Raw genomic sequence first — 13296 nt, forward strand, 5'->3', positions numbered from 1 at the left:
GGGGGATGTGGGGGTACAGGGGGACATGGGAGGACAGGGGGACATTAGGGGATACAGGGGGACAGGGGGACATGGGGGGACATGGGGACGGGGGACATGGGGGACATATTGGGGGACAGGGGGACATGGGGGGACGGGGACATGGGGACAGGGGGACATAGAGGGACAGGGGGACATGGGGGGACAGGGGGACATGGGGGGATATGGGGGGACATGGAGGGACAGGGGAACACGGAGGGACAGGAGAGCGTGGGGGCACAGGGGGACACGGGGCACAGGGGGGGCCATCAGAGAGATGAGGCCATGGAGGACATCGGGGACACGAGGGGGACGCGGGGACACGGTGGGACGAGGGGATATTCGGGGACACTGGGGACGTGAGGGGACAGGGTGTTGGCATGGGGCCAGGGGACACAGAGGGGACACGGGGGGGACAGAGGGACGCGAGGGACACAGGAGGACCCCAGGGTGTGGGGACGCGGGGACATCGCAGGGACGAGGGGACATCGCGGGGACGTTCACCCCGCTCCGTGTCCCCCCCAGGGGACGTTCCTGGTGACGCAGGCGGTGGCCCGGGCGCTGGTGGCCGCGGGGACCGGCGGCTCCATCGTCCACGTGGGCAGCATCGTGGCCAAGGTGGGGACAGGGGACAGCCACCCCCGGTGCCACCTCCACCCCCGGCACCCCCTCCTGTCACCCCGACCTGTCACATCCCGCTTGTGTCACCTCCGCTTGTCACACAACCGCTCGTGTCACCCCCACCCTCTCACATCACCTGCCCCTCGTGTCACCTCCTTCTTGTGTCACCGTCCCCTCGTGTCACCGTCCCCTCGTGTCCCCTCCCCTCGTGTCACCATCCCCTCGTGTTCCCTCCCCTCGTGTCACCATCCCCTTGTGTCACCTTCCCCTCATGTCCCCTTCCCCTCGTGTCCCCTCCCCCTCGTGTCCCCTCCCCTCGTGTCCCTCCCCCTCGTGTCCCTCCCCTTCGTGTCCCTCCCCCTCCTGTCCCCTCCCCCTCCTGTCCCCTCCCCCTCGTGTCACCCCCACTTGTCACCCCTCATTCACGTCACACCCCTCGTGGCCCCCCTTGTGTCCCCTCCCGCTTGTGTCACCCCCCACGTATGTCACCCCTAGTGTCCCCCGTCCGCATCGTGTCCCCCTCCCCACTTGTGTCACCCTCTTCTTGTCCCCTCGTGTCACCCCCCTCGTGTCACTCCTGCTTGTGTCACCCCTACTCGTGTCACACGTGCCTTGTCATGTCACCCTCACTCTTGTCACTCGTCCCCTCTATGTCACCCTCTTCTTGTCCCCCCGTGTCACCCCTGCTTGTGTCACCCTCACTCGTGTCACACGTCACTTCTTGTGTCACCCTCTCCTTGTCCCCTTGTGTCACTCCTACTTGTGTCACCCCTGTTTGTGTCACACGTCCCTTCTCATGTCACCCTCTTCTTGTCCCCTTTCATGTCACCCCCACTGGTGTCGCGTGTCCCCTCTCACGTCACCCTCACCCTTGTCACTCGTCCCCTCTCGTGTCACTCTGTTCTTGTCCCCATTTGTGTCCCACACCCCTACGTGTCACCCTCTTCTTGTCCCCTCTCGTGTCACCCCCTCTTGTGTCACCCCCACTCATGTCACACACCCCCTCTCGTCACCCTCACTCGTGTCACACGTCCTTTGTCGTGTCACCCTCTCCTTGTCCCCTTGTGTCACTCCTACTCGTGTCACCCTCACTCGTGTCACTCATCCCCTCTCGTGTCACCTTCTCCTTGTCCCCATTCATGTCACACACTCCTACGTGTCACCCTCTTCTTGTCCCCCGTCGTGTCCCCTCTATTCGCGTCACCCTCAGTCGTGTCACACGTCCCCCCCGGTGTCCCCTGGTGTCCCCTGCTGTCCCCGCAGGTGGGTAACGTGGGCCAGGCCAACTACGCGGCGTCCAAGGCCGGCGTGGAGGGGCTGACGCGGAGCTGCGCCAAGGAGCTCGCCCGGTCAGGGGACACGGGGACACGGGGACACGGCGGGGACACGGGGGGGAATGGGGACATGGGGACATGGGAAAGAGCGGGGACGGGGGGACATGGGGGACACAGGGACATGAGGGACATGGGGACACGAGGGGACATGAGGGACATGGGGACACGGGGGACACGGGGACATGAGGGGACATGAGGGACATGGGGACACAGGGGACACGGGGACATCAGGGGACACAAGGGAACATGAGGGACATGGGGACACAGGGACATGAGAGACATGAGGGACATGGGGACACGGGGACACAGGGACATGAGGGGACACAAGGGAACATGAGGGACATGGGGACATGGGGGACATGGGGACATGAGGGGACACAAGGGAACATGAGGGACATGGGGACACAGGGGGACACAGGGACATGAGGGGACACAAGGGAACATGAGGGACATGGGGACACAGGGGGACACGGGGACATGAGGGCACACAAGGGAACATGAGGGACATGGGGACATGGGGGACACAGGGACGTGAGGGGACACAAGGGAACATGAGGGACATGGGGACACGGGGACATGAGGGGACACAAGGGAACATGAGGGACATGGGGACACAGGAGGACACAGGGACATGAGGGGACACAAGGGAACATGAGGGACATGGGGACATGGGGGACACGGGGACATGAGGGGACACAAGGGAACATGAGGGACATGGGGACATGAGGGGACACAAGGGAACATGAGGGACATGGGGACACGGGGGACATGAGGGGACACAGGGGGACATGAGGGACATGGGGGACACGGGGACATGAGGGGACACAAGGGAACATGAGGGACATGGGGACATGGGGGACACGGGGACATGAGGGGACACAAGGGAACATGAGGGACATGGGGACACGGGGGACATGAGGGGACACAGGGGGACATGAGGGACATGGGGACACGGGGACATGAGGGGACACGGGACACAAGGGAACATCAGGGACATGGGGACATGGGGGGACACAAGGGGGACAGGGACACAAGGACATGGGGGGCACAGGGGGGACAGGGACACGACGGGACAGAGCAGGGACATGGGGACACAGGGACATGGGGGACAGAGCAGGGACGCAGGGACCTCGGGGGCACGGGGGGGGATGGGGACATGGGGAAGAGCGGGGACAGGGGGACATGAGGGGACACGAGGGGACATGGGGACACGGGACACAGGGACATGAGGGGACACAGGGGACACAAGGGAACATGAGAGACATGGGGACATGAGGGGACACAGAGGGACATGGGGGACACAGGGGACACAGGAGGGGGACAGGAACACGGGGACATGGGGGGCACAGGGGGGACAGGGACACGGGGAACACGAGGGGACACAGGGACATGGGGGTGGCTGGGAGGGGACATGAGGGGACAGAGGGACATGGGGGGGACATGAGGGGACACGAGGGGACACAGGGACATGGGGGGGCTTGGGGAGGGGGGACACAAGGGGACACGGGGACATGGGGGGGACACGGGGACATGGGGGGGACATGAGGGGACACAGGGACATGGGGGTGGCTGGGAGGGGACACGAGGGGACACGGGGACATGGGGGTGGCTGGGAGGGGACACGAGGGGACACGGGGACATGGGAGGGACGTGAGGGGACACAGGGGCATGGGGGTGACAGGCAGAGGGGACACAGGGACATGGGGGGTGGCTCAGGGGGGGACACGAGGGGACACTGGGACATGGGGGGTGGCTCGGGGGAGGGGACATGAGGGGACAGAGGGACATGGGGGGGACATGAGGGGACACTGGGACATGGGGGGACATGAGCGGACACAGGGACATGGGGGGTGGCTCGGGGGAGGGGACATGAGGGGACAGAGGGACATGGGGGGGACATGAGGGGACACAAAGGGACACAGGGACATGGGGGGGCTCGGGGAGGGGACACGAGGGGACACAGGGCCATGGGGGTGACACGAGGAGGGGACATGAGGGGACAGAAGGACATGGGGGGGACACGAGGGGACACAGGGACATGGGGGTGGCTGGGAGGTGACACAGGGACATGGGGATGGCTGGGAGGGGACATGAGGGGACACAGGTACATGGGGGGGACATGAGGGGACACGAGGGGACACAGGGACATGGGGGTGGCTGGGAGGGGACATGAGGGGACACAGGGACATGGGGGGTGACTCAGGACATGAGGGGACACAGGGCCATGGCGGGGACACGGGGAGGGGACAGGAGGGGACGCGGGGCCAGAGGTGACGCTGTCCCCCAGGTTCGGGGTGCGGTGCAACGCGGTGCTGCCGGGGTTCATCGTCACCCCCATGACCCAGAAGGTGCCCCCCAAGGTGCTGGCCAAGGTGAGGGGACACCCTGGGGACACCCTGGGGACACAGTGGGGACACGGTGGGGACACGTTGGGGACACGGGGCCAGCCCCGGGTGACGCTGTCGGGGCGCAGTTCGCAGGGCTGGTGCCAATGGGACGGCTCGGGGACCCCGAGGGTGAGTGGGGACACGGGGGGGACACGGGGGGGACATGGAGGGACATGGGGACACAGGGGGACATGGGGGGACACTGGGACATGGGGGGACATGGGGGGACACTGGGACATGGGGGGACATGGAGGGACATGGGGACACAGGGGGACATGGAGGGACATGGAGGGACGTAAGGGGCTCATAGAGGGACATGGGGACATGGAGGGGACATGGTGGGGACACTGGGACATGGGGGACATGGAGGGACATAGAGGGGACACGGGGGGACATGGGGGGACACTGGGACATGGGGACATGGGGGGACATGGGGACACGGGGACATGGGGGGGACACTGGGACACGGGGGGACATGGGGGGACATGGAGGGACATGGGGACATGTGGGGACATGGAGGGGACATGGGGGGACATGGGGACATGGAGGGACATAGAGGGGACACAGGGACATGGGGGGACATGGAGGGACGTGGGGACATGGAAGGACATAGAGGGGACACAGGGACATGGGGGGACATGGGGGGACACTGGGACATGGGGACATGGGGGGGACACTGGGACACGGGGGGACATGGGGGGACATGGAGGGACATGGGGACACGGAGGGGACGTGGTGGGGACACTGGGACACGGGGGACATGGGGGGGACACTGGGACACAGGGGGGACATGGGGGGCACATGGAGGGACATAGGGGGGACTTGGGGGGACATGGGGACACAGGGGGACATGGGGGGGACACTGGGACATGGGAGGACATGGGGACATGGAGGGACATAGGGGGGACATGGGGGGGACACTGGGACATGAGGGACATGGGGGGACAGGGGGACATGGGGACACGGGGACATGGGGACACGGTGGGGACGGGGAGGGACATGGGGACACAGGGGGACATGGAGGGACATGGGGGGACGGGGGGGGACATGGGGACACTGGGACATGGGGGGACATGAGGGGACATGGGGGGACACGGAGACACAGAGGGGACAAAGGGACACAGGAGGGAGATCGGGGACATGGGGGGTGCAGGGACACGGGAGATGGGGACACAGGGACATGGGGGGGACAGGGATACAGGGGGACACAGGGACATGGTGGGGACATGGGGACATGAGGGGGATGTGGGGACATGGGGGGACGTGGGGACATGGAGGGGACAGGGATACAGGGGGACACAGAGGTGGGGACACAGGGACATGGGGGGGACAAGGGGACACGTGGGGACATGAGGTGGACGTGGGGACATGGAGTGGACAGGGATACAGGGGGACACAGAGATGGGGACACGGCGGGGACAGGAGGGGTGACCCGGGGGAGGGGACAAGGGGCCAGCGGTGTCCCCGTGTCCCCAGAGGTGGCCGACGTCTGCGCCTTCCTGGCCTCGGGGGACAGCGGCTACGTCACCGGGGCCAGCGTGGAGGTGACAGGTACGGGTCCTTGTCACCCGGGGGGGTCCCCTCCAGTCCCTGTCACCCCCCACGTCCCTGTCCCCTGGGTCCTCATGGCCCCCCGTGTCCCCCCTGGTGTCCCCCTGTCCCCAATGGCCCCTTGTCCCCAGTGTCCCCTGGCCCCTGTGTCCCCAAACCCGTGGGATCCCCGTGTCCCCCCCAGTGTCCCCCTGTCCCCAATGGCCCCTTGTCCCCAGTGTCCCCTGGACCCCTGTGTCCCCAAACCCATGGGATCCCTGTGTGTCCCGCCCAGTGTCCCCATGTCCTCCTGTCCCCATGTCCCCCTGTCCCCTCATCCCCCTGTCCCCATGTCCCCATGTCCTCCTGTCCCCATGTCCTCCTGTCCCCACGTCCCCCTGTCCCCATGTCCCCTCATCCCCCTGTCTCCAATGTCCCCCTGTCCCCCTGTCCCCAATGTCCCCATGTCCTCCTGTCCCCCTGTCCCCCTGTCCCCAATGTCCCTATGTCCTCCTGTTCCCCTGTCCCCATGTCCTCCTGTCCCCCTGTCCCCATGTCCCCTCATCCCCCTGTCCTCAATATCCCCATGTCCCCATGTCCCCCTGTCCCCATGTCCCCCTGTCCCCAATATCCCCATGTCCCCCTGTCACCATGTCCCCCTGTCCCCCTGTCCCCATGTCCCCCTGTCCCCCTGTCACCATGTCCCCCTGCCCCCTGTCCCCAATGTCCCCATGTCCCCCTGTCCCCATGTCCCCTCATCCCCCTGTCCCCAACGTCCCCATGTCCCTCTGTCCCCATGTCCCCTCATCCCCGTCCCCAATGTCCCCATGTCCCCCTGTCCCCCTGTCCCCATGTCCCCTCATCCCCGTCCCCAATGTCCCCATGTCCCCCTGTCCCCCTGTCCCCATGTCCCCTCATCCCCGTCCCCAATGTCCCCATGTCCCCCTGTCCCCAATGTCCCCATGTCCGCTGTGTCCCCCTGTCCCTTTGTCCCCGTCCCCCTGCCCCCCCTGTCCCCCCTGTCCCCTCATCCCCCTGTCCCCTCACCCCTGTCCCCGTGTCCCCTCTCTCATTCCAGGGGGTCTCTTCATCTGATGGATCCGTTCCTGCCCCCCCTTATACCCCCCCCAAAAAAATAAACGGGGGGGACCCCCCCTCAGAGCTGCCACCGCCTCTGCTGTCCCCCCTGTCACCAACGGGGGGGTCCCCATCCCTGGGGGGGTGACAAGGGGGGGTCCTGGTTGGGGTGACAAGGGGGGGGCTCTCGGGGGGGTCCCAGCTCTAATTGGGGTGACAAGGGGGGGTCCCCATCCCTGGGGGGGTGACACGGGGGGGTCCTGGTTGGGGTGACGGGGGGGGGGGCTCTCAGGGGGGTCCCAGCTCTAATTGGAGTGACAAGGGGGGGTCCCCATCCCTGTAGGGGTGACAAGGGGGGGTCCTGGTTGGGGTGACAAGGGGGGGTCCTGATTGGGGTGACAAGGGGGGGGCTCTCGGGAGGGTCCCAGCTCTAATTGGGGTGACAAGGGGGGGTCCCCATCCCTGGGGTGGGTGTGACAAGGGGGGGTCCTGGTTGGGGTGACAAGGGGGGGCTCTCAGGGGGGGTCCCAGCTCTAATTGGGGTGACAAGAGGGGGTCCCCATCCCTGGGGTGGGTGTGACAAGGGGGGGGTCCTGGTTGGGGTGACAAGGGGGGGGGCTCTCGGGGGGGTCCCCGCTCTAATTGGGGGGACAAGGGGGGGTCCCCATCCCTGTGGGGGTGACAAGGGGGGGGGGTGTCCCAGCTCTAATTGGGGTGACAAGGGGGGGTCCCCATCCCTGGGGGGGTGACAAGGGGGGGTCCCCTCACCCCCTGCCTCAGTTTCCCCCCCTCTCCAAGACGTCCCCCCCCGCCATGAGCGGGAGGAGGGACCTGGGGACAATGGGGGGGGGGGTCCCGATGGATCCAGAGCCCCCAGGCCCTAAGCCCCGCCCCCTCCCCATTGACCCAGCTCATTCAAGCCCCGCCCCTTCCGCTGTGGCCACGCCCCCTCCAGCACCTCATTGGACGCTCATTAGATTGAGGCCACGCCCCCTTTTATAAAAGCGGCGCCCTCATTGGCCGCTGGAAAGGAAGTGCCGCCCCTTCTGGTGACGTCACGCGCGGCGCGCCGGAAGTGGAGCGGCGGGGGCGGGGCGGGCGCCATGGCGGCTCCCGGCAGCGCTCAGAGCGCCAGCAAAACCTGGGAACTGAGTCTGTACGAGCTGCACAGGACCCCGCAGGTACCGAGGGGACACGGGGACACCCCCCGGGGGGGGACAGGGGACAGCGAGGGCCGGGACCCCCCCGGAGGGGGACAGGGGGACGGGGTGGCACCTCTAGGGTTGGGGACAGGGGACACGGAGAGCTGGGACCCTCCTGGAGGGGGACAGGGGGACACGGTGGCACCTGTAGGGTTGGGGACAGGGGACACGGAGAGCTGGGACCCTCCTGGTGGGGACAGGGGGACATGGTGGCACCTGTAGGGTTGGGGACAGGGGACACGGAGAGCTGGGACCCTCCTGGAGGGGGACAGGGGGACACGGTGGCACCTGTAGGGTTGGGGACAGGGGACACGGAGAGCTGGGACCCTCCTGGAGGGGGACAGGGGGACACGGTGGCACCTGTAGGGTTGGGGACAGGGGACACGGAGAGCTGGGACCCTCCTGGAGGGGGACACGGTGGCACCTGTAGGGTTGGGGACAGGGGACACGGAGAGCTGGGACCCTCCTGGTGTCCCCTAAATCCGTGGAGATGGAGGTTCAGAGGTGTCATCGTGATGTCCCCAAGGAGGCGTGGGACCATCCCGATGTCCCCCTAAATCCCAGTAGATCCAGATTCAGAGGTGACATTGTCACCCCAGATGTCCCCAAGTGGGTTGGGGACCTTCCCAGTGTCCCCTAAATCCCAGAAGATGGAGGCTCAGAGGTGACACGGAGCCCTCAAACCTTGGTCCTGTCCCACCAAACCCCACGAGATGGAGATTGAGAGGTGACATCGTCACCCCAGATGTCCCCAACCAGGGTGGGGACCATCCTGGTGTCCCCTAAACCCCAGAAGATCCAGAATCAGAGGTGACCAGACCCCAGATGTCCCCAAGCGGGGTGGGAACCATCCTGGTGTCCCCTAAATCCCAGAAGATGGAGGTTCGGAGGTGCCATCGTGATGTCCCCAAGCGGGGTGAGGACCCTCACGGTGTCCCCACCCTCGGTGACCGTCGTGTCCCCGTTCAGGAGGCCATCATGGACGGGACGGAGATCGCGGTGTCCCCGCGGAGCCTGCACAGCGAGCTGATGTGCCCCATCTGCCTGGACATGCTGAAGAACACCATGACCACCAAGGAGTGTCTCCACCGCTTCTGCTCCGACTGCATCGTCACCGCCCTGCGCAGCGGGTACGGCCCCGGGGGGACACCCCGGGGGGACCTCGCGGTGGCCTCGGCCTCCTCCGGGGACGCCCAGGCCTGGTGGGACACGAGAACGTGGGGGTGGGTGGAGAAGGTGGGGTCAGACCAGCTTCGAGGAGGAAACTTCACACTCTGAGGGTCAAAGAGGTTCTTGGAGAGGTGGGAGATGGACCCGGGGAGGTGGGAGATGGTCCTGGAGAGGTGGGAGATGGACCTGGGGAGGTGGGAGATGGACCTGGAGAGGTGGGAGATGGTCCTAGGGAAGTGGGAGATGGTCCTGGGGAGGTGGGAGATGGACCCGGGGAGGTGGGAGATGGACCCGGGGAGGTGGGAGATGGACCCGGGGAGGTGGGAGATGGACCCGGGGAGGTGGGAGATGGACCCGGGGAGGTGGGAGATGGACCCGGGGAGGTGGGAGATGGACCCGGGGAGGTGGGAGATGGTCCTAGGGAAGTGGGAGATGGACCCGGAGAGGTGGGAGATGGTCCTAGGGAGGTGGGAGATGGTCCTAGGGAGGTGGGAGATGGACCTGGGGAGGTGGGAGATGGACCTGGGGAGGTGGGAGATGATTCTGGAGAGGTGGGAGATGAACCTATGGAGGTGGGAGATGGACCCGGGGAGGTGGGAGATGGACCTGGAGAGGTGGGAGATGGTCCTAGGGAGGTGGGAGATGGACCCGGGGAGGTGGGAGATGGTCATAGGGAAGTGGGAGATGGACTTGGGGAGGTGGGAGATGGACCTATGGAGATGGGAGATGGACCTATGGAGGTGGGAGATTGTCCTGGGGAGGTGGGAGATGGTCCAAGCCCAGTTGAGGTTGATCCCACCCTGGAGATCCCTCTTGGCTCCATCCTGGAGATCCTTCTTGGTCCCACCTGGAGATCCCTCTTGGCCCCATCTTCAAAATACGACTTGGCCCCACCTGGAGATCCCTCTTGGCCCCACCTGGAGGTCCCTCTTGGCCCCACCTGGCGCCCCCTGACTCGCTGTCCCCTCTGTCCCGTGGCCCAGGAACAAGGAGTGTCCCACGTGCCGCAAGAAGCTGGTGTCCAAGCGCTCCCTGCGGCCGGACCCCAACTTCGACGCCCTCATCTCCAAGATCTACCCGAGCCGGGACGAGTACGAGGCCCACCAGGACCGCGTCCTGGCCAAGCTCAGCCGCCTCCACAACCAGCAGGCCCTGAGCAGCAGCATCGAGGAGGGGCTCAAGATGCAGGCCATGCACAGGTGGGACCCCAGCCCCACGTCCCACCACCTCCCGCCACGTCCCACCAGCCGGAGATGGTGGCATCTAGAGGGTTTGTGGGCAGTGGATCCATCTTTGGATGGATCCTGGGACCAGAAATGGTTCATATCCTCATCCATGTTCTCTCCACCATCATCCCGTGGTTCTCCACAACCCAGGACCTGGGTGGATGGTGGCATCTAGAGGGTCATGGTCAATGAGTTCATGTCTGGATGGATCCAGGGACCAAAACTGGTCCGTGTCTTCATCTACGTCCTCTCCACCATCATCCCGTGGTTCTCCACAGCCTCGTAGTTGAGTGGAGTTGGCACCAGGAGCTGGGTAGATGGTGGCATCTAGAGGGTTCGTGGTGGCATCTAGAGAGTTGGTGGTGGCATCTAGAGGGTTTGTGGGCAGTGGATCCATGTTTGATGGATGCTGGGACCAGAAATGGTTCATGTCCTCATCCTCGTCCTCTCCACCATCATCTTGTCGTTCTCCACAACCCAGGACCTGGGTGGATGGTGGCATCTAAAGGGTTTGTGATCAGTGGATCCATGTCTGGGTGGATCCAGGAACCAGAAATGGTTCGTATCCTCATCCATGTCCTCTCCACCATCATCCCGTTGTTCTCCACCACCTCATAGTTGGGTGGAGTTGGCCACCAGGAGCTGGGTTGGTGGTGGCATCTAGAGGGTTGATGGTGGCATCTAGAGGGTTGATGGTGGCATCTAGAGGGTTTGTGATCAGTGGATCCATGTCCAAATGGATCCAGGAACCAGAAATGGTCCATGTCCTCATCCACGTCCTCTCCACCATCATCCCGTGGTTCTCCACAACCTCATAGTTGGGTGGAATTGGCACCAGGAGGTGGGTAGATGGTGGCATCCAGAGGGTTGATGGTGGCATCTAGAGAGTTGGTGGTGGCATCTAGAGGGTTTGTGATCAGTGGATCCATGTTTGAATGGATCCAGGAACCAGAAATGGTTCATATCCTCATCCGTGTCCTCTCCACCATCATCCCGTGGTTCTCCACCACCTCAGAGTTGAGTGGAATTGGCACCAGGAGCTGGGTAGATGCTGGCAGGGGGTTGTGGTTTGGGATCCGGTGGAAGATGCTCCAGTTGGGGAACCCCTCGAGGTCAGGATGGATGGAATTTGGGATCTAGGGCGAGGTGCTCCAATTCTTGAACCCCTCAAGGTTGGGTTTGAGGCTTTGGGATCTGGTGGAAGATGCTTCATCTCTTGAGCCCCTCGAGATCAAGTTGGATGGGTTTGGGGTCTAGTGGGAGATGCCCCATCCCTGGAACCACTGAAGGTCTGGATGGATGGAATTTAAGGTCCAGTGGAAGATGCTTCATCCCTGGAACCACTCAAGGTTGGGTTGGATGGGATTTGGGATCCAGCAGGAGATGCTCCATCCCTGGAGCCCCTCAAGGTTGTCTTGAATGGGCTTCGGGATCTGGTGGAAGATGCTTCATTCTGATTCTACTCAAGGTCAGGTTGAGGCTTCGGGATCTGGTGGAAGATGCTCCATTCTGATTCCACTTGAGGTCGTGTTGAGGCTTCAGGGTCTTGTGGGAGACGCTCCATCCCTGGAACCCCTCGAGGTCGGGTTGGATGGGATTTGGGATCCAGCAGGAGATGCTCCATCCCTGGAGCCCCTCAAGGTTGTCTTGAATGGGCTCCGGGATCTGGTGGAAGATGCTTCATTCTGGTTCCACTCGAGGTCGGGTTGAGACTTTGGGATGTGGTGGGAGACGCTCCATCCCTGGAACCCCTCAAGGTCAGGATGGATGGAATTTAAGGTCCAGTGGAAGATGCTTCATCCCTGGAACCCCTCAAGGTCAGGATGGATGGAATTTAAGGTCCAGTGGAAGATGCTTCATCCCTGGAACCCCTCAAGGTCAGGATGGATGGAATTTAAGGTCCAGTGGAAGATGCTTCATCCCTGGAGCCCCTCAAGGTCGGGTTGGATGGGATTTGGGGTCTAGCAGGAGATGCTCCATCCCTGGAGCCCCTCAGGGTTGTCTCGAATGGACTCCAGGATCTGGTGGAAGATGCTTCATTCTGGTTCCACTCGAGGTCGGGTTGAGACTTTGGGATGTGGTGGGAGACGCTCCATCCCTGGCGCCCCTCGAGGTCGGGTTTAGGGCTTTGTGATCCTCGCGGAGCTCGCGGTGGGGCAGGGACCCGCTCTCCACGCTGTCCCCAGCGTGTGTCCCCAACCCGGTAGGGCCCAGCGCGTGCGGAAGCTGCACCAGGAGTCGGACAACGCGACCTTCAGCGGCGGCGAGGACAACTGCGACAGCCGCTCGCACCTCAGCAACGCCTCGGCCCCCAGCCACCCCGAGGCCGGGCCCAGCCGCAAGCGGTCGCGCGCCTCCGACGACTCCGGCCCCGAGCCCGACCCCGAGACCTCGCAGGACGGCGGCGGCCGAGCCTCCCCCGAAGGCGGCGCCGAGCCCGGCGGCAGCGAGATCGAGCTCGTCTTCCGCCCCCACCCCCTGCTCGTCGAGAAGGGCGAGTACTCGCAGACGCGGTGAGGAACACCCCCCCCAAAAAAATGACGTGGGAGGGATGGAAAACCCAAGGGATGTGCCCCGGAACCCAAGGGAGACACCAAAACCTCAAAGGATTCACCAAAAACCCAAGGGATGTCCCTCAAAACCCAAAGGAGACACCAGAAACCCAAGGGACGTGCCCCAAAAGCCAAGGGATGCACCAAAAACGCAAGGGATGTGCCCCAAAACCCAAAGG

The 13296-nt window shown here is 64.1% G+C and overlaps 2 protein-coding genes across 2 annotated transcripts; both read left to right on the forward strand.

Moving 5' to 3' along the window:
• The first annotated feature begins 213 nt into the window (after positions 1–213).
• On the forward strand, positions 214–7056 carry LOC138735291 (estradiol 17-beta-dehydrogenase 8-like). The gene is made up of 7 exons (XM_069883194.1): positions 214–343; positions 494–636; positions 1903–1988; positions 4261–4345; positions 4447–4489; positions 5837–5911; positions 6969–7056. The coding sequence occupies exons 1-7, from the start codon at positions 214–216 to the stop codon at positions 6983–6985; spliced, it is 579 nt and encodes a 192-aa protein (XP_069739295.1). The 3' UTR covers positions 6986–7056.
• A 979-nt stretch (positions 7057–8035) lies between these two features.
• LOC138735292 (E3 ubiquitin-protein ligase RING2-A-like) lies at positions 8036–13082 on the forward strand. Its single transcript, XM_069883195.1, has 4 exons — positions 8036–8148; positions 9139–9299; positions 10323–10538; positions 12773–13082. The coding sequence occupies exons 1-4, from the start codon at positions 8071–8073 to the stop codon at positions 13080–13082; spliced, it is 765 nt and encodes a 254-aa protein (XP_069739296.1). The 5' UTR covers positions 8036–8070.
• Positions 13083–13296: the final 214 nt, after the last annotated feature.

This window comes from Phaenicophaeus curvirostris, unplaced genomic scaffold, assembly GCF_032191515.1.
Source record: "Phaenicophaeus curvirostris isolate KB17595 unplaced genomic scaffold, BPBGC_Pcur_1.0 scaffold_675, whole genome shotgun sequence".
Classification (NCBI taxonomy): Eukaryota; Metazoa; Chordata; class Aves; order Cuculiformes; family Cuculidae; genus Phaenicophaeus; species Phaenicophaeus curvirostris.